General features: G+C 42.3%; 1 protein-coding gene across 3 annotated transcripts in view; it reads left to right on the top strand.

Annotated features, from left to right (window-relative positions):
- HERC3 (HECT and RLD domain containing E3 ubiquitin protein ligase 3) overlaps positions 1-21,625 on the top strand; it is a 200,535-nt gene that overhangs the window by 54,768 nt on the left and 124,142 nt on the right. The window contains exons 1-3 of one of the 3 annotated variants that reach the window (XM_010860175.1): positions 43-440; positions 2,112-2,173; positions 14,552-14,817. In XM_010860175.1, coding sequence (XP_010858477.1) covers positions 14,592-14,817 — 226 coding nt within the window. In that variant the 5' untranslated portion in view covers positions 43-440; positions 2,112-2,173; positions 14,552-14,591. Of the gene's footprint in view, positions 1-42; positions 441-509; positions 615-2,111; positions 2,174-14,551; positions 14,818-21,625 lie in introns of those variants that run through there. The other 2 variants (XM_010860176.1, XM_010860177.1) reach the window with 2 other exon arrangements.

Below are 21,625 nucleotides of genomic sequence, written 5' to 3'. Positions count from 1 at the left end.
CGTTTTCAGAGCTCTCCTTCTGACCTGAAGAGCCCAGGCGCCCGGAGAGGCCGGAAGCCTCTTTAAAGACGGGAGCGCCCCCCACCCCGACTAGGGTGCCTGCAAACTGGGAGGAATTGCGACGCAGAAAGTCAAAAAGAGGATCCTCCCCTTCCTCCTCGCCTGCCCCTATTTAAATTCCGGGGCTCGGGTGACACCGTTGCGGTGAAGGGCCGGAAGCTTCCTGGCGAAATGGGAGCCGCCGAGGCCTCTGCGTTTTGAGGGACTCCGGCTCCGCGAGGAGTTTGCTCTGCGGTCTGGGGGCTCGGCGACCGCGGTTCCCGGCAACACCCACTTCGCCGATTCCGTGCCGGGTTCGCCTGGTCGGAGTCCGCCTCCTGGGCGGAGCTGGGGCGAGGGTGTGTGTGGACACGTGTGTGTGCGTGTGTGTGTGCGGACACGTAAGTGCGCGGACGGTCGCGGGGGTGTCAGGAACTGGGACGTTCGGGGGCAGGTGGCACTTTGAGCCGTTTATGAACGTGTGGAGTGGGCACACCGGGCAGGTGTAACCTGAAACAGACCAACCCGGAGCTGCTGTAGAGACCGCACCTAAAGCAACTGTGGTTTGGTTCGGGGTATGCTCCGTGGCACCGGGAAAATGTGTATTTGAACTTTGCTTTTGGTGTCTCAGTGTTTCTGATTGTTTTCTGATTGCACTTCACTTTAGCTTTTAAGTCAGCCCCATTTGGAAGTATCTTAAATTCAGAGCTAAGCCTTCCAGGATTTTGCTTGCATTCATTACGCACGAATGCTTTAGGAAAGACGATTCAAGCGCTCTCTTCCATTTTTGTGTCTCCTGACTCTTTCCACAAATAGGAAGCTATTTCTAGAACCTTTCATCTGATGATTTGATAACATCAAGTGGGCTGCTTTTTAAACTCCAGACTGAGAAGAAAGAAAAGCGAAATAAAATGAAAATTAACACCCTTTTAAAATGCAGTGACTCTGAAGAGAGATGCTGTCTTGTTTTAGTAGGCGATTACTGTGAAGCTGTCTCTCTCCCTACTTTCTTTTACGGGGGGCGGCATTGTATGTTAGAAAAATAGAGTAATATATTTAACCCCCTTTTAAAGCAAAATAGAAAAATTACACATCATTGTCTGACCGCATGGAGGCTAGGAACCTTCTGGAGAAAGGATGCAGGAATCAAAGAGGAAGACTAGAAACCTCTTTGACAGAACTCCTCTGGCATGAAAGAAAGAAACACAGTTGGTTAGCAGCCAGTTTTACTTTTTCAGTGAGTAGTTGGGATCTTATTTTTGAAAAAAGAGATTTCAGAACGTTCCAAATGGTGTGGTTGGAGCCATTGGTTATAGCATTTCATTCTGAGTAACAAATTTAAATTTCTTAAAATCCACGTAATAAAAGCTTTTTTCCCCTTACATAATGAGAGTTGCACCACTATTAGAGATACAAGATAGTTTTGTTTCCATTTCAGAAATAAAAGTAATATTCTCCAAATTTCATGGCAGTTTCTTACATTATGTAGAAATAAAGTTATGATTACACTATCTTAAAATCATACAGCACTTTTTTTTTTTTTTTGAGAGACTAAGGTGCCTCTTAGATAGTCCCATCTTGTTTTGCATGAAAGAGGATGTGATGAGAAGGAAGGAAAAATAGGGAAGGCTTCAAAACAGTTGTGGCAAAATATGCTATAATATGTGTGGTACATGGAAAAAATTGAATTATTTTTCAAAAGTTATCTTTTTTAACCTAAATGAGAGATTTAAAAGTAACTCTATTTTTACTTTTACATCGACTTACAAATGCTAGGAATTTTTAAATCTATGTCTCTAGGTTCTCTGTTAGCATTATGCTCTAACCAACTGAGCTAACTCTAAGTTCACTTTTAGAGGTGACATCTTCATAGTTGGTTAGTGCTTACATTATTAGCATTTAACCAAACTCCGGTCCTGAGTTAAAATATTTGGGGCATATTCAAGCTTGCATAATTTAAAGATATTTTCTTTTCAGAAGTTTACATTTCCTTTTGTTTTCAGTAACTTGAAAGCACTTTGTAGCATTCTGTTAATATATTGATGTTTGTTGTTTTTTTCTTTACTTTGCAGATCTGCAGGGTGAGGTGAAACCAGTCTGGCTTAAGTAACTGATGCCAAGTGTGTTACCCGTGGTAAGTTGCTTTATTTTTCTGAACCTCAGTTTCCTCATCTTGTACTTGGAATGATATCTAACTCCCAGAACGGGTAAGAGGATTAAAGAGGATAATCTACATAAAGGACTTAGATTAATATAGCTGCCTAGAGAGGGACCTTAACAAATCCTGACTGGCTTCTTCCACTGTGATTGAGAGAAGAGAACAAGGTGAACCCAGGAAGTAGGAGACCTAGTTTCTGGTCTCAGCTTCAACCAGTTACTTCTCAGAGGACTGAAGTTAACTTCAGCTGCCATGAAAATGAGGTTAAAAATGTCAGTCTCTTGCCTAGAGGTTGGATCAAATGGACTTTTAAGTTCTCTATAATAAGATGATCCCTTTGATGGGATAACTCTGTCCCCTTTAGACATTTATAACATTTAGAAATAGTACTTGCTGGTGTCAAGGGCGTGTGTTTATGTGTAAGAGCCAGTAAGTGAACTAATTTTATTATGAGGTTGGGTGGACATGGAGAGAAGCCTGGCTAACTGTTGAGATGGCCTTGCTCATCCCTTCTGTCTCTGGCTGACACAAGTTCTAATTCAAGTTGCCTGTAAACATCACCGTCAGCTAATATGAGTCAGCTAATATGAACTCACTTACTGTGTGCAACATCTTCTTTTAATGTTTGTTTTTAAAATCTGAGAAGGAAGATAGCTTGACTTTGTTTTATTTGAGTGGTGATATAGCATTGTGTTTAATAAGAGCATGGGCTTTGGAGTCTGGGAGATGATATTTGAATCCTGCCTTTGCCACTTTAAGTAAGTTGCCACCACAGCTAGTACTTATCCACCACAGCTAGTACTTACCCACCATAGCTAGTACTTATCTGTATGTTCCTGGGCAAGTAACTTAACCTTGCTAAGTGTTGAGGTTATTGTAAAGGACAAATTAAATACTCTATGTGAAGTTTTTTAGCACAGACTCAGACACACAGTAGGCTTGCAATAGTGGTAACTATTGCTTTTTCTTCATTCAACAGCTACTTATCAAGCTCTTCCTGTGTGCCAAACACTATTCTAGCCTCTAGGGGTAGAGAAATGAACAGAGAGACTCAGTCCTTCCTTAATGGAGCTTCCATTCCTCAGCTTTTGCATTGAGGAACACCGCTTTTTAAAGACAGCTTGGATTGTAAAAGGCATTCTGCTTTCAGATCTGTGAGGGAAAGCACATTTAGAATGGAGGAAATACATTTTTTTGGTTACAGCTTAGGGAATGTGTATCTGATATTACCTGGCAGACAAAACCTAGCAACTTTAGATTGTGAGAATTCTGGTTTTCTCAGATTTGGGTTCTGTTCTTTGGGTGCTTAAGTAGCATCTGCTGTGCTCCTTTGCTCTGCTGGGTACTGGAGATGTACAGATAAGTGAAACCTGGTTCCCTTCATGGAGTAGCTCTCAGTCTACACATGGATGGGGAATTGGTGGGTGAAATGCAGGAAGCAGTGATCCTACCTTAATAGTACTTTTCTTCTTCTTATATTGTGACGTATCTGAAAGCATAAAGCAATATGTGTGTAATATATGTGCTGCAAACAACAATCAAAGGGCAGAAGCAGAACATCAGCCACGTCCTGAAGCTCCCCCTATGCTCCTTCCAGATGGTACCCTCCATTGCTACATATATTAATACAGAAATCTCTCTTGGTCTCTGTATTAATATTGACTGTTTTTTAAATTTTTTTAACTTCAGCACCACTAATGTTTTTCTTCAAATACTTGTTACACTTGTGTTTGGACCTTGTAAAAATGCATCACATTCTGAATTCTTTTGTGACTTTTTCCCTGCCTCAGCACCATTTTTAAGATGTAGCAGAACTGATGCTTATAGATGGAATTAATTTTCTTTTTCACTGGTGTGCAGTATTCTATCTTATGCATGTGCTGCAGCTTATCCATTTACTTACAGGTGGACATCTGGGTTGTCTCTGTTCTATGTATCTCAAATAATCCTGAAATGAGCATTCTTGTGCATATGTCTTGGGGCGTATATTATGAGTTTCTTGCTGCATTATATATTAGAATAGCCACTAGCCGTATGTGACTGCTTATATTAAAATTATTAAAATTAAATGAAATTAAAATTTCAGCTCATCATTAGCTACATTTCAAGTGCTCAGTAGTCACATATGGCTGGTGGCTCCCATATTGGACAGGACAGATACATAACATTTCCATCACAAAATTCTCAGTTTCCAGGTTTTATCTCATTTTTGATCTCCAATTCTCAGCATTGTGAAGGGACACTGTAGGTCTTTGGTAAGTTGGAGAGTGCTGGTCATATATCTAGGAATTTAATACTGTGCCATGGGGTATGTACATCTTCATCTTCACTAGGTAATAATGCACACTTGTTTTCCAAGGTGGGTGTGCCAACTTATACTTCCACCAGCTGTGGGTCAGAGTCCTGGTTGCTTTGTGTCCTTGACTTGGCACTGTTAGACTTTTTAATGCTTGCCTGTCTGGTCAAGTGTTTTTTTCTGAAGGCAGCTTATGGCTTATGCACACAATGGAAAGATCATCCTTCTAGTACGAAGCCCAGCACCAGGTAATAAAGAAGGTGCCACCTGGGGCAGAGTCATCAAGGGAGGGGTAGGAATGTTTCCTGTGTCGGCTAAAAGGGTCAGAAGACCAAAGTCCAGTTGAAGTTGGAAAGGAGGAGTGGATTCACATTGTTGAAAACTTCTCTCTGCCTTCTGGGCTATTTCTGCCTGTGGTAGTAAACTTTCTGACAGTAAAGTATGTCATTAGAATAAATCTTCTTTGTTACTGAAGTTAATTGTTCCTTTAAGTTTTGGCTCCAGATTTATTTAAAGCTTGGATCTGGGGAGTGCCTGCAGAGCACTGGAGACTGGGACATCGCCTTTTCCTGCTATTGGAAAAGACCCTCCCTTTCCCACATATCATTCAGGACAGGGCTCCTGAGTTTATTTGAAATGGAGCTTATCCCTGTCATAAATGAGATTAGAAGTCCTGCCTGAGTGTTATTTATATTTAGATTTTAGTGATTTTCAAAGAACCAAGAATCAGTTTTTAGGTTGATGTTTGCATAGTCTGATTAGTAAGACAGAGTTTAGGAGTTGCAGCTTGTCTTTTAGTGTTCAACTCTAAGACTGATAAAAGGAGATTGATGTACCTACCTTGAGCCCCGTGCAGTGGAAGCGCAGAGAAAAAACATGTAAAAACCTTGTCGTTGCAACCTCAGATTTCCTATGTGAAAGTTCTGCCTGCCAGCGGTAGTGCAGCCTTGGCGAAACAGCAGATGCTAACCACAGGAAGAAGGCAGTCACAACCCCAGCCCACTGGGGAGCTGCCCTGTGTTCTGAGGCCTCCAAAGAGCACGTGGAGTAGGAGTCACAGTACCTGCAGTCTCTGACAGTTACCCTGAGTGCTGAGCGCCAGGCTCAGCACTCGCTACAGCCCCGAATCTTTTTGCCATTTTAGGGACAGGTAATGGGCTTAGAGTGTTTAAACATCTTCCCCAAAGTTTCACAGCTAGCACATGGTTAATTCAGGACTTGAACTTTGGTCCTTTTGACCCTTGTGAAAGTTGCTCAATCGTGTCTGACTCTTTGTGACCCCATGGACTGTATAGTCCGCGGAATTCTCCAGGCCAGAATGCTGGAGTGGGTAGCCTTTCCTTTCTTTAGGGGATCTTCCCAATCCAGGAATCAAACCCAGGTCTCCTGCACTGCAGGCAGATTCTTTACTGTCTGAGCCACCTTAACCAAGAATAGAGAGGAGAGGCACTGGGAAAAGTAGGAGATGTGATGTGGAGGAAACAGAAGGTTCACCTTTCTTCCTTTTGTTTTGTGATAGAGAGAGGTAAGAGGCCAGGCTGAAGTGGCACAGGACAGCCAAGGTGGCTGGTTTGGGTGCTGAGCCAGCGTATAGCCCTATATTCTTCTGCAGCCTTTTTTTTTTTTTTTCTGACTGCGTGGCATGCAGGATCTTAGATTCCTAACTAGGGGTCAAACCCGAGTCCGTAGAAGTGAAAGTGCAGAGTCTTAACCACTGGACAGCCAGGGAACGCTTCCGCACCCCCGCCCCTTTTTTTCCAGCAGCACCTTTTGTAATGGTGTGTTTTGAAGAGAAGTAAAAGATTCTACTCCTCTAGAAGCAAGGGAGAGACAATGAGTGAGGAAAAATGGGAGGAAGGACACAGGAGATCAAAATGCAAATTTATGAAGAACATTGCCAAAGGCAGACTTTTAAATTTATGGACACCAGTAGCTACTAGATATGGGGGTTCCACCAGAGTGTACTTTAAGTGAAAGCTATGTTAATGTCTGGCATCTCTTGGACACAGTGAACTTCTTTCCTGACAGCTAGATGATTTTAGTACCTCCTGCTCTAGTTTTGGCAGAGCATTGTGATGAGCTGGACTGTATCTCCATTGAAGGTTAATAATTCATTCATAGAAATATATCTTATCTGTGGTTGCTATTTAGTTACCCCTGAATTAGTAGTTTTCATTTGACTACTTGAAGATTGCATTACTATAACTCAGGTGGGAAGAATTTTAACAATAGCCCTGTTTATCTTTTTCCATAAATGGTTTCTACTAGTCAGTAAGGGATGAGGCTGTACCTCAGGCTGCTTACCGAGGCTTGCGGTTGTCCAGAGCACCCAGAGTTCAGCTGACTCTCAAGGATTGAATCTGTGGTGGCTCAGATGGTAAAGAATCCACCTGCGATGCAGGAGACCTGATTCAATCTCTGGGTCAGGAAGATACCCTGAAGAAGAGAATGGCTATACATTCCAGTTCTTGCCTGGAGACTCCTGTGGACAAGAGGAGTAGCCTGGTGGGCTATAGTCTGTGGGGTCTCAAAGAGTTGGACATAACTGAGCAACTAACACTCTTACTTTCACACTTTTAAACAAACTTGTAAGAGACTGATGGATACAGGATGCCAAATTAATAGTGAAGTAGAAACTTCCTGAAGTAGAAACTTCGGGAAGGCTGGGATGCTTTGGTCAGCTACTCATGGTATCCTTTTCCCATACTAGGATCTGCTTTGGAAATCAGTTGTTTGAGCTTGCTTATTAATCATGGAATCTGTGTGGGGCAAGTGGCTGGGTAAATGTATTGATTAGTGTTATGGAGTCTCATCTACCCATCTCTTCTACTGGAAAGTAATTACTTAGCAGATCAGTCAGCTTGACTGAATATGGTACCCTTTTACCCTGAACAGTGCCAGAGATACTGGGGAGTTCTGACTGTCTGGCTGTCCTTTTTCTAGGCTCTAGCATACTAGTCAAGAGCATATTCTCGGACTTAAATTCTAGTTCTGCCACTACCTTGTTTTGTGATTTAGGCAAGTCACTTCAGTCCTTTCTGTCTCATTTTCTTTATCTTTATTCTTTTTTTGTCTTCACTCTCTTCATCTACAAATTTGAGTTGATAATTGTAGTACCTACCTCATAGGAGATTAAATGATTTAATACCTGTGAATCATGTAGAAAAGTGCTGGACTCAGCATAAGCTCAGATGAAGTGTTATCTGCTATTATTATTAAAGTATAATTTTTCTACTATGAGTCAGGAGTTGTTTTTTTTTTTCCCTCAAGTGACAGAGATCCAATTCAAACAAACTTAAGCAAACAAAGAAGGGTCTCATTAAACTGTATAGAGTTGATTCTTGTAGTAGTTAACTTGTATGAGGTTGCTGCAAAGACCAAATTAGTGAAGACTGAGCCATTTTGCTCCCAGGGAGACACAGGGTTAGTTAGTTTCCTGCTGAGAGCCTCTATGTCTAAGATCAATACATAACTTTGTATTGTGTGAATTTAAGTGTGTTTCTGGGGAGAATTCCCTAGCAATCCAGTGGTTAGGACTATGTGGTTTCACTGCCCAGGTTTAATCCCTGGTTTGGGAACTAAGATCCCACAGTCTCTTGGTATGGCCAATGGTGGGGGTGAGGGGGTTTCTGTTTAGATATCTTATTCGATGAATATTTCTTACAAATGATTAACTCTATACAGTATTTCTTTATAATAAAACACTAGTCAGGAAGAGTTTTTGTTTCTTTTTTTTTAAAATATTTTCCTGAATGCTGGATAAATTTCTTTGGGTTTCAGCCTTGCAATGCTGCTAATGCACTCTATGATCAGGCATCATCTCATAAATCTACAGATTAAGTTGCTTTTCTATCACTTGTGTGGCTTCATTATGCACTATAGATGTTACTTTAGCACTTTCCTAAATGGTCACATGTACAGATCAGTGAATTTCCTCTTTTTTTTTTTTTTTTTAATTAGCCCTGACTCACAGGCAGCAGGACTGGAACTCATGCATGAACAGAGCTCATCTATCACATATATTATCTTTGGCCTTCTCTGAGTGTTTTGGCCAGGGTCATGCTCACCTCTGTGCAGGAGGACATAGGGTTGTTATCAGATAAAGAGAGACAGTTCAGTTCAGTTCAGTTGCTCAGTTGTGCCCGACTCTTTGCGACCCCATGGACTGCAGCACGTCAGGCTACCCTGTCCATCACCAGTTCCTGGAACTTACTCATACTCATGTCCATTGAGTCAGTGATGCCATCCAACCATCTCATTCTCTGTCTTCCCCTTCTCCTCCGGCCTTCAATATTTCCCAGCATCAGGGTCTTTTCCAATGAGTCAGTTCTTTGCATCAGGTGGCCAAAATATTGGAGTTTCAGCTTCAGCATCAGTCTTTCCAATAAATATTCAGGACTGATTTCCTTTGGGATGGACTGGTTTGATCTCTTTCAGTCCAAGGGACTCTCAGGAGTCTTCTCCAACACCACAATTCAAAAGCATCAATTCTTTGGTGCTCAGCTTTCTTTATGGTTCAACTCTCACATCCATACATGACTACTGGAAACACCATAGCTTTGACTAGATGGACCTTTGTTGGCAAAGTAATGTCTCTGCTTTTTAATATGCTGTCTAGGTTAGTCATAGCTTTTCTTCCAAGGAGCAAGCATCTTTTAATTTCATGGCTGTAGTCACCATCTGCAGTGATTTTGGAGCACAAAAAAATAAAGTCTGCCACTGTTTCCATTGTTTCCTCGTCTATTTGCCATGAAGTGATGGGACCGGATGCCATGATCTTCATTTTTAAATGTTGAGTTTTAGCCAACTTTTTCACTCTCCTCTTTAACTTTCATCAAGAGGCTCTTTAGTTCCTCTTCACTTTCTGCCATAAGGGTGGTGTCATCTGCATATCTGAGGTTATTGATATTTCTCCCAGCAATCTTGATTCCAGCTTGTGCTTCATCCAGCCCAGCGTTTCTCATGGTGTACTCTGCATATAAGTTAAATAAGCAGGGTGACAATATACAGCCTTGACGTATTCCTTTCCCAATTTGGAACCAGTCTGTTGTTCCATGTCCAGTTCTAACTGTTGCTTCTTGACCTGCATACAGATTTCTTAAGAGGCAGGTCAGGTGGTCTGGTATTCCCATCTCTTTTAAGAATTTTCCACAGTTTGTGGTGATCCACACAGTCAAAGCCTTTGGCATACTCAATAAAGGAGAAGTAGATGTTTTCCTGAAACTGTCTTGCTTTTTTGATGATCCAACGGATGTTGGCAATTTGATCTCTCGTTCCTCTGCCTTTTCTTAATACAGCTTGAACATCTGAAGTTCACTTTTCCATACTGTTGAAGCCTGGCTTGGAGAATTTTGAGCATTACTTTACTAGCGTGTGAGATGACTACAATTGTGTGGTAGTTTGAACATTCTTTGGTAGTGCCTTTCTTTGACATTGGAATGAAACTGACCTTTTCCAGTCCTGTGGCCACCGCTGAGTTTTTCAGATTTGCTGGTGTATTGGGTGTAGCACTTTGACAGCATCATCTTTTAAGATGTGAAATAGCTCAACTGGAATTCCATCACCTCCACTAGCTTTTTTGTAGTGATGCTTTCTAAGGCCCACTTGACTTCACATTCCAGGATGTCTGGCTCTAGGTGAGTGATCACACCATCGTGGTTATCTGGATCATGAAGATCTTTTTTGTATATTTCTTCTGTGTATTGTTGCCACCTCTTCTTAATATCTTCTGCTTCTGTTAGGTCCATACCATTTCTGTCCTTTATTGTGCCTAGTTTGCATGAAATATTCTCTTGGTATCTCTAATTTTCTTAAAGAGATCTCTAGTCTTTCCCATTCTATTGTTTTCCTCTATTTCTTTGCACTGATCACTGAGAAGGCTTTCTCATCTTTCCTTGCTATTCTTTGGAACTCTGCATTCAAATGGGTGTATCTTTCCTTTTCTCCTTTGCTTTCGCTTCTCTTCTTTTCACAGCTATTTGTAAGGCCTCCTCAGACAGCCATTTTGCTTTTTTGCATTTCTTTTTCTTGGGGATGGTCTTTATCACTGCCTCCTGTACAATGTTACGAACATCTGTCCATAGAGCTTCAGGCACTCTATCAGATATAATCCCTTGAGTCAATTTGTCACTTCCACCCTATAATCGTAAGGGATTTGATTTAGGTCAGACCTGAATGGTCTAGTGGTTTTCCCTACTTTCTTCAATTTAAGTCTGAATTTGGCAATAAGGAGTTCATTATCTGAGCCACAGTCAGCTCCCAGTCTTGTTTTTGCTTACTGTATGTAGCTTCTCCAGCTTTGGCTGCAAAGAATATAAGGAATCTGAATTCAGTATTGACCATCTGGTGATGTCCATGTGTAGAGTCTTCTCTTGTGTTATTGGAAGAGGGTGTTTGCTATGACCAGTGCGTTCTCTTGGCAAAACTCTGTTAGCTTTTGCCCTGCTTCATTCTGTACTCCAAGGTGAAATCTGCCTCTTACTCCAGGTATCTCTTGACTTCCTACTTTTGCATTCCAGTTCCGTATAATGAAAAGGACATCTTTTTGGGTGTTAGTCCTAGAAAGTCCTGTAGGTCTTCATAGAACCGTTCAACTTCAGCTTCTTCAGCGTTACTGGTCGGAGCATAGACTTGGATTACTGTGATATTGAATGGTTTGCCTTGGAAATGAATAGATATAATTCTGCCGTTTTTGAGATTGCATCCAAGTACTGAATTTCAGACTTTTTTGTTGACTATGATAGCTACTACATTTCTTTTAAGGGATTCTTGCCCACAGTAGTAGATATAATGGTCATCTGAGGTAAATTCACCCGTTCCAGTCCATTTTAGTTTGCTGATTCCTAAAATGTCGATGTTCACTCTTGCCATCTCCTGTTTGATCACTTCCAATTTACCTTGATTTATGGACCTAACATTCCAGGTTCCTATGCAATATTGTTCTTTACAGCATCGGACTTTACTTCCAGCACCAGTCACATCCACAACTGGGTGTTGTTTTTGCTTTGGCTCCGTCTGTTCATTCTTTTTGGAGTTATTTCTCCACTGTTCTCCAGTGGCATGTTGGACACCTACTGACCTGGGGAGTTCATCTTTCAGTGTCCTCTCTTTTTGCCTTGTCATACTGTTTATGGGGTTCTCAAAGACAGACAGAGATTAGACAAAAGGGCAGTCGATAACACCTTTGAGGAATTTATTTTGAGCAAAGCTTCCTTCTTCAGAAAGGTTGCACCATCTTGGGTTGCAGCTTTCTCTTTTGCTTTTTAGCCATGGCCTCTATCCCCTTTTTATTTGATGCATAATGTTCCTTTATATTTTACTGATGAGTAGTGTCTGTTGATGGATATGTGGGTTGTTGCTGTTTTAGTTTCATATGAGTAAAGCTGCTGTGAGCATTGTTTATAGATCTTTGCATATACAGACGTACAGTCATGCTTCTTGATACCATATTTCTAGACATATTGTACTTGGCTGGTTAAGGGGATGGGTTAATGCTGCTGCTGCCTAATCTCATCCTGTATCTCTCAATGAGGAGTACTTTCACTCTCAGAGGGCAATTTTATTTTTAAGTTTCTAAGACACCTTGTGTTGTGTACTGACTCCATATGTTTTTGTGCGTGTTCTTGCTTCTTTAGGTGACATATAAATCTGCTTGGGTGGCAGTGTAACCCAGTGGGTAAGAGTGTGCACATTAGCATCAGGCCTAGATTCATAGCCTGGTTCTGTTCCTTCCAGCTCTGTGACCTTGGGAATGCTTCTTAATCTCTCTGAGCCTTGCTTTATCTGAAAATGAAGCTAAAAATAGTGCTTAGGGCAGAGTAGTTAAGATGAAAAGAGATAATGATATGAAAGGCTTATTAGCACAGTGACTGTGGTATGGGCAGCACTATGATTGTTTATATAATTATTGGTAGGAGAGAGAAGATAAACTCATGAAACATTAAAAATGAAGAAAGAAATTAGTATAAATACAGCAGCTGAGCAGACTGGGAAAATTAAATTAATGACTAGATTATATGATCTTGCTTCTCGTTTAAAATGTCTGTCCTACCTCCTCTCCATCCCCATTCCCTCCCTAGTTTGCATTTTATCTCTCCTCCCATCTTTCCCATCACTGCATTTAACTCAAAGAATAATATTTAAGTTTAAGATTTTATTTTAGTTTTAGTCTCTACACAGAAATAAAAAACAGAAGGAGAGCTTCCTGATTAAGACAGTAAATTAAGATGCAGTTTTATATTTTATTTTGGGCCTTTTTATGCCTTTCCGGAAAGCCTGAAGAGTTCAAACAGTCATATAGTATTATATAGGTAGTCAGATAACATTCCGTTGTTTGGAAACCTCACACTTCATTTCATCAATTGATGGGAATTTTTGTTATTTTCACCTTTTGGTACTATGAGCAGTGCTGCTGTGAGCATTCATGTACCAATTTTTTGTGGAAATATGTTTATAATTCTCTTGTATATATACCTCGGAGTGAAATTATTGGATTCTAAGTGGTGTTGGAGAATACTCTTGAGAGTCCCTTGGACTGCAAGGAGATCCAACCAGTCCATTCTAAAGATCAGTCCTGGGTGTTCTTTGGAAGGAATGATGCTGAAGCTGAAACTCCAATACTTTGGCCACCTCATGGAAAGAGTTGACTCATTGGAAAAGACTCTGATGCTGGGAGGGGTTGGGGACAGGAGGAGAAGGGGATGACAGAGGATGAGATGGCTGGATGGCATCACCGACTCGATGGATGTGAGTTTGAGTGAACTCCGGGAGTTGGTGATGAACAGGGAGGCCTGGCGTGCTGCGATTCATGGGGTTGCAAAGAGTCGGACACAACTGTGTGACTGAACTGAACTGAAGGTAACTGTGTTTAGCCTTTTGAGGAACTTTGAGACTGTTTTACATTTACATTCCTACCAGCAATGTAGGAGGGTTCTAATTTATCCACATCTTCACCAGCATTTGTTATTATCTGTTCTTTTCTGATGATAGCCCTCCTGTTGTTGTTTGTTTAGAAGTTAGTCATGTCTGACTCTTTTACGACTCCTTGGACTGTAGCCTGCCAGGCTCCTCTGTCCATGGGATTTCCCAGGCAAGAATACTGGAGTGGGTTGCCATTTCCTCCTCCAGGGGATCTTCTCTAACTAAGAATCAATCCCGAGTCTCCTGCATTGCAGGTGGATTCTTTACCACTGAATCACCAGGGAAGCCCTATATCCCTCCTAGTGGGTGCAAACTGGTAGAGAGAGAGATATGAGCTTTTGTTTTTGCTTATATACAAGGGAAACATGAATTTTTAAATGGTAGCAAAACGTTGGGGGTTTGAACACCTGCTAAATCAGAGAGGTATATGTTGTGATGTGGTCTGTGCCTGAGGCAGTTAAAATCTGGCTGAGGAGTTCAGTTGTAAAAGATAGAGAAAGAGTCCATCAAGGCAGTATAGTAAATGTGTCAGAGGAATGCAGGCTGACTGTGGCTGGAATGGTCCCCAGAGGCTCTCAGGTAGGAAGTGAAGCTTGACCCACATCCTGAAGCATGTGTGAGAGGGAATGGCAGAGAAGATAACATATTTTTTCTCATTGCTCATGTTTGAGTGGTGAATTATTACAAGCTAACAATTGGCTACATAAAGGAATTAGTTCAAACTTAATTAAAAAAAAAAAAGACCCTCCCCCACCCTCCTCCAGAAAACTCAAAGGAAAGGTACAACAAGAAAGGGCAAGGTGAAGTCATGAGGGTAATTTCAAAATAGGTATTGCCATCGTGCTCTGCATAGATTGTTTCAGCAAGTCACCTGAACTCAGTTCTTCATCAGTGATCCGAAAACCACATTCTGTGTTCACTGTTCCTTGACAGAAAGCAGAATTTATTTAGAAATTTTAAAAACTCTTACCAAAACACAAAATAGCATTATTACTGTAACTACTGAAGCAATATTAATATGTTTTATTTTGAGATCCAAGGTATATGAAGACTATTAAGGGGAAAGCTTTTTAAAATTGATGATGTTTATTTAAAGTGACTTTTTTCTGATCCTCCATCCCTTTTTTTTTTTTTTAAAGCTTTCTTCTAGGCTACATGACTTCCTGAACAACGAGAACAATGTTATGTTGGGGATATTGGTCTCTGGGCCAACCTGGGATCAGCCCTAACCTGCAGGGCATTGTGGCTGAGCCACAGGTGTGTGGATTTATATCCGACAGAAGCGTCAAGGAGGTGGCCTGTGGAGGAAACCACTCCGTGTTCCTGCTGGAGGATGGCGAAGTTTACACGTGCGGTGTGAACACCAAGGGGCAGCTGGGCCACGAGAGGGAAGGAAACAAGCCAGGTAAGTGGCCCTTGTCGGCCTTGATGACTGGGGAGTCAGGCTGAGGACCTGAGGAGCTGGTTGAAGATTTTCTTACCGAGTGTTGACCTTTTAGGGAGGCTCTCCTTTTGGTGAGAAATGGTGAGGGAGGGTCTTAAATTGTGACTTGGTAGTATTTTTCACAATAGCACGTGCCGTTTTCTTATTTGCTGTCTTTTTTAGTTCAATCCAAATCAAGATTCCAAAGCTTCATGAAAGAAGAGCCTTGGTGTTTTTAGTCTAGGTGCTTTTTCTCTTTTGTGTTCTTTTAGGAAAGTCAGTTTGGCATCAGGATGTGACTGCTTCTCTCTTTTTTCATATTTATTCCCTCCCATGGCAAAGTGGCTATGTTCTATAATTCCCCTGTTCAAGTGTTAGTATTAATTTACATTTGTTAATTTTTTTGTTGACCCTTGGTTAAAGGGCTGCAAGGCTGGTCTTAAGGATAAATTATGAAGTGTGTGAAGCATGGTTTCTGGGCTCTTAACCCATTCTTTGCCTCCAGGTTCCCTCATTAGAACCTCCCTGAGAACCACCCTCCAACCCCTAGGCCTGCCCACCTGGAGCAACACCCAGCATTCCATAGGGGTTCCTAACCAGTGGGCCCTGGACTCAGGGGAGTTCAGGGAAGGGGTTTGTAGTATGGGCCATGCGTATGTACACCTTTATGTGTACAGCCCACCTGATAACTATGTATTTTCAAATGGAAGTAAATCCTGTTGTTCACTGAAATAATTCAATTAACAGTGCTACTGGTTCATTGTTTGAGTTAATGAATCCTAATCATTATGTGTTTAACCAATTAATATAATACAGAATCATAATATATAGCTATTATGGTGGTGGCAAGGTTTTTGACTTTTAAAAACACTTTTCATATTGGAAAAAAACAACGGGTCTTTTTCCCCACTCTTCCTGTAATAACTTGTGTTTTACATGAAGCTTATCTGCTTACCCTGTTCCCAGGTGAGAGCCAGTATCTAACAGCTAACACCTGCAGAGGGGTTGATGGGCGGTCCCAACCCAAAGGCGTGCTCCTTCGTGGGGGAATGTCTACATTTAAGACCCACTTTATCTCTGGGTTGGGAAGATTCCCTGGAGGAGGAGAATATTAAGACCACTCCAATATTCTTGCCTGGAAAATTCCATGGGCAGAGAAGCCTGGTGGGCTACAGTCCATGGGGCCACAAAGAGTTGGGCATGGCTGAGCACACGTATACATTAAAAGATACGTTGGGCCCCCTTTGTACCAGTGAACCTGCACGGACTTGTGCTCACCCTGGCCAGCCTGTGAAGGGCGTGTTTTGGGATCAGGAGGCGATCTTTCCAGTAACTCCTGCAGAGACACCATGGTGAGTGTGAACCCTGGAGTCAGACACACCTCGTGCAGGAGGCATTACCTCTCTCTGACTCTGTTTCTGAGCCCAGGCTCTTTTCCTTTAAAAGGAGACTTCCTACCGTTCTGTGGCTCTTGATGAAGTAGATTCTAATGATAAAGAAGTCTCCCCAAAGCCACTTTAGCCTGTGTGGTTGCCGTCCCCTCCGTCTCCTCTACCCCCTCTAGTCTGTTTTCTCTGTGACTGCCTTCTGTCAGGCCACCAGCACTCAGAGGTGCCTCACTGCCTCCTTGGTCCTAGGAGCTGGAGCTGGAGGATTGGGCCTGCGGTGGCAGCTGAAAAAGGAAATGAAACCCTTGCAGGCCAGCGATAGCAAAGGTCTGCAGATGGCACCCTGGTGAATACACCTGAGTGCCATCTGCCATTCTTCTAGCCAGCCCTCCGGCCAGAGTCCCCGGGGCTGGCGCTGGGCGGCTGGTGGGGCTCTGGAAGCTGGTGGGCGACCTGGGAGCGGTCAGCCTGCGTCTTCCTGGACTTGGCTTGGCCTGCACCCACTCCCTGGAGGCTAGGCTAAGTGATGGCGAGAGACTTGAGCTAGAGGTGTGCCAAGAAAGCTTTCGGATTAAATCATGGAATCCAGCCCGTGCTTGTAATCCAAATTTGGAATAAGCCAGGTTCTAGTGTAAATTACAATGGACTCCAGAAATTTCTGTTGCTGGTTAAGCTTGCCTGTTAATTATAAACTCGGAGGCAGCTGCAGAATAGTGCCTCTTTGAATGGAAAGATTCTGTGGGTGGGCACCTCCCTTTCTTTAATTTTTTCTTCGGTAGGTGTGCTCTAAATCTGGGTGCCGTTGGGTTTATTTTTAAGGAGTGGGAAAAAGAGAATGAGCTTGTTTCCTATATGTGTTTATTGAGAACCATGACCTGGGGTGCTGCTAGGCACGGAAGGGACGTCAGTGACAGAGGGGCCCTGTTTCGGGAAGCCTGGGCTGGCCGGGCCCACGGGAACGCCGTCCCTGAGTCACCCCTGCGATCTTCGGGAGGGAGCTTGCGAGAAGGCCACCTCCCCAGAGAGTCTGCTTCTGGGCGCAGCGGGCAGGTCTGCGATTTCAGGTCAGCATCAGTACCCAGTTCAAAGGATTTAGCAGTAGGAAGGGTTAGAAAGAGTGAGGGGCAGGAAAGGTGGGAGAAGGTGGTGCTGTTGGGGATGTACAGGGACAGAACCCTTGCAGGTGAACGTGTGCCGTGAGTCTGTGCTGCCAGTCGTGAGACACCAGTTTCTCCACTTTGTCTCTAGCTGGCAAAGTTGCAGGGCACCTGAGTTCACTCTTAGGGGGAGGAGGAATCCTGTCCTTGTCAGCAGAGCAGTGGCGTAAAGCCCTCCACAGCAGTTTGAAAGTTTTTTTTTCCCCCCTCTCTTTGAGAACATCGGATTGTTTCCTGTGGCTTTTGCTGCTTCTGAGGCTGCTGTGCTTTCTTTGTACTCGGATTTCTTTGCTCCCTGATGCGGCCCTTGTGTGACCTGTCAGTTATGTCTCTGTGCCGGGCGCAGGGAGGGTGTTTCCAGGCCACGCCAGTACTGGAACTCCAGGTTATGCAGGCCCAGATGTCTTCCCAGTGTGTCAGACGGCCTGGGCTCCTAGCTCGGGTGTGTCCATGATTCATTCATTTGTTCTTCGGCCAGAGGTAGAGGCCTGCGTTTCCCAGAAGCATTTTTTATCAGCAGGATCTCAAAGCCCCATCTAAACTCAGTGTCCAACTTTTAAAAATAAGTGTCAGGCTTATTACTGTGGTGCGTACTCATCTCCCATAGGACTTTTTTCTCCTTTATTCTCTCCCTCACGTTGTGGTATCAGCCTGTCTCCTCCCCAAAATCAAGGAGTTTCAGTGCTTAGGACAGCATAGGATGATTACTAATTTTCTCATGTTTTTGTCCATGAAGTCATCGCAACTTAGAGCTACATTACGGGAAGATGTGTGTGCCTCCTTGTTTTTTTAAATAAAGCAAGCAAACAGAACATGAGTTTTCTTCTAAATGATTTTTTAAGTAATTAATCCGTAACTGAACGTTAAACAAATCTTGAAGTATTTTACTAAATCAAAGTAGAAACTAGTTGCCCACAGAAAAATGTTCAAAAATTTTGCCTTATTTTACTGTGCTTCTCTTATTCCCGCCCATCCATGTTGTAAGGGACAGTTCTTTTCCCGCACATACTCTGATTTCCCATACTGGGATTTTTAGCATAAGCTAATCCTTGTGTTGTCAGGGATGTCTGAATTTATGTAAACCTCCTCTAACCTTTCTTCTGTCTTGAGTAGGCAAAAACTATGGTAGATGTAATTATTTAGTTTAACCTATGTTAAATTTAAAAAATTCTGCATAGATATCCCAGGAAACCTTTCCATAGCAAACCCAAAGGGTAACTAATTATAAACAGACTAACACTTCTGTGCAGCGGTATTTGATTCATACTTGTGACTGGTTCCTTTTACCTCCTCCTTAGTTTCTTTCCTTGTAGGTAATTTAATCCAGTTCACATTTTGTATTCAATCAGAGTATTTCCGTAATGCCCATCACCATATGTAACAGCTCTCCCGCTGTTTGATAAATGAGGTTTATAAAGCAGAGCATCTCAAAAGCCTCAATTCCCAGAGCTGTAGTTGCTGCTAACCCCGAGAAGTAGCACTTTGAACCAGCTTATCAGGTTGCTCTAGGGCGTCTGAAGGACGCAATAACTCTGTCATGTTAATCAGCTTTTGCCGAAAAGCAAACTAGCTGAGCTGAAAGGAAATAGAAGAAATCCTGTGGTGACTTTGTAATATTGAAACACGTGTTTCCGTGGGCATAACTCTGATATAAAAAGCAGAAGGTGCTGTAGCAAATATTCAGATCTCAACTCTGCCCTTGTTAGGAGCCCATCTCTTTCTCATTAGGAATTGCAGGTGGTTGGGGCTGGGAGTGGGGCTGCACAGCCCTTTCTGATGAGGAGGAGAAGGGTAGTTATCAACCTCCGTAGGGTCTGTTGATTTGTTGACTGCTGTCATAGCTGAGTGGACAGCTTTCTGGTCCAGAGGCCTAGGGATTGGGAGCAAATGTCAATACTTTTTATTTCCTGGTGTGGTTAATGAAAAGTCACTTTTTTTTCTGTCTAAAGTACTCTGCCTACTTTCTTGAAAGACATTTTGAATGTTTTAGAAAATATATACTTATTAATGAGCATATTCTTCAATGTGAGATAATGTTTGTGTTCTAAATATTTGCAGTTTACTTTTAAGTAATTAACACAGTGGTTTGCATCATGACATAAGTCTCAATTCATGTCAATTTTAAAAGTGGTTAAGTATACATACTACAAGCTCTCTTCATCTCAACATGCTGAGTATTTTTAAGCTGATACTTCTCACGATAGTCCTGTAAAGTAGGTCAGTATTATCTCAGGTGTATGTAAAGAAGAGGAAAGAGAGTTGACTGTGAGTCATGGTCGGGTACCAACAGTTTGGTTTTAATAATCCTAGAATTTTGTTCACAGACATCTTTTTAACCTCAGGCTGTTTGGGAAGGCCCAATAGAATTTTATTTCCAAGGTGTCTTTCTTGTTTATATTTAATTTCCACTTAGTCCTTGTAAAAAGAAACAAAAAGATAAGTTGGCCACCAAGAAGCTTGTATCTTTAATTTACAGGTTGAATACCACATCTGATCAAGGTGTTTTGATTAAAGGTGCGGAGAAGCAGTTCCTTTTCATCTTTAAAATCATTAGATGACTGTCAGCTGACAAAAAAGCTTTTGTGCTTTTTTGGATATCATAATCTGGGGAAAAAGAACACATAATTGGAAGTTACATTTTTGCCTTGAAATTTACCTCTTGTTCTTTGTTCCTTTATTTCCTCGAATTACTTACTTCTCATGAAGTCATGGGGTTAGCAGATACTTACGGAGTGGTTAGACTACCAGGTCCCACGTTTGTTCTAGACACTGCCAGGACACAACATGCTCAGTGCACAGCTGCCTTTTGGTAGTTTATAGGCCAGGTGGGAATAAGGTGTGTTCCTGTGAAGGCTTCACAATGCAGTTCATCTTGTGCCAAGAGAGTGATTGAGGTCCCAAGCGTGTCAAATTTAGAATTGTGGTGGAGAGTTAGGTCTAAGTCGGGTCACCAACAGTGCTGAATTCTGATTTCTAAGAATTTTTTTCCACCAACACACATATGAAGTTCAAGTTTACTGCAGATTTGTGAGCTTGCAGGAGGAGTGAGCTTTACAAGAGCTTTACAAGGTGCCAAAGACAGGGCGCCTTTGGTAATGGCGTCAGTGCTCCAGGGATGTTTCGTGATTTTAGTAAGTCCACCCTTGAATGTTTATGTTGTAATAATGACTTCCTTGTCTGGCAGTCTTGATGAACTCTTGTCTGGCTTGGTGATCTGTGATCTGGACTGATCAAGGATAGGTAAATGGTTCTAAATTTATCAGTCTGGATGGGGTATATCTAGTCAGCTGGTATTTCAGTGATTTAGGAGCTACTGCAATCTTTGAGTAAATGCCCTTTGATGGCATGTAATGTTGAAATCTGTGGCAATTCTGCAACGGATATGGTCTCATATCCTTACAGATTTAAAATAATTTTTCTCTAATTATTCAGATATGTTTTTCAATTTCTATTATACATAATTACTAACTAACTCAGAGCAATTGAAGTTGTTATGTGAGTGATTTTAGTGTTAGCTAACTATGCAGACTATATAATGAATAAGAGCATGGACTCTGGAGTGACTTACGGGTTGGAATCAACTCGCTGGCTGTGTGATTCTGAGAAAGTTGCTTAACCTCTTTGTGTCTCAGTTTTCTTAGTTGTAAAGTGTGGATAATGTTAATCAGATCAGATCAGATCAGTCGCTCAGTCGCGTCCGACTCTTTGCGACCCCATAAATCACAGCACGCCAGGCCTCCCTGTCCATCACCAACTCCCGGAGTTCACTCAGACTCACGTCCATCGAGTCAGTGATGCCATCCAGCCATCTCATCCTCTGTTGTCCCCTTCTCCTCCTGCCCCCAATCCCTCCCAGCATCAGAGTCTTTTCCAATGAGTCAACTCTTCGCATGAGGTGGCCAGAGTACTGGAGTTTCAGCCTTAGCATCATTCCTTCCAAAGAAATCCCAGGGCTGATCTCCTTCACAATGGACTGGTTGGATCTCCTTGCAGTCCAAGGGACTCTCGAGTCTTCTCCAACACCACAGTTCAAAAGCATCAATTCTTTGGCACTCAGCCTTCTTCACAGTCCAACTCTCACATCCATACATGACCACAGGAAAAACCATAGCCTTGACTAGATGAACCTTTGTTGGCAAAGTAATGTCTCTGTTTTTGAATATGCTATCTAGGTTGGTCATAACTTTCCTTCCAAGGAGTAAGCATCTTTTAATTTCATGGCTGCAGTCACCATCTGTAGCTGTC

The sequence above is a fragment of the Bison bison genome, unplaced genomic scaffold (genome assembly GCF_000754665.1).
Source record: "Bison bison bison isolate TAMUID 2011002044 unplaced genomic scaffold, Bison_UMD1.0 scf7180017864464, whole genome shotgun sequence".
Lineage (NCBI taxonomy): Eukaryota > Metazoa > Chordata > Mammalia > Artiodactyla > Bovidae > Bison > Bison bison.
This window is presented reverse-complemented; position numbering and strand designations above follow the sequence as displayed.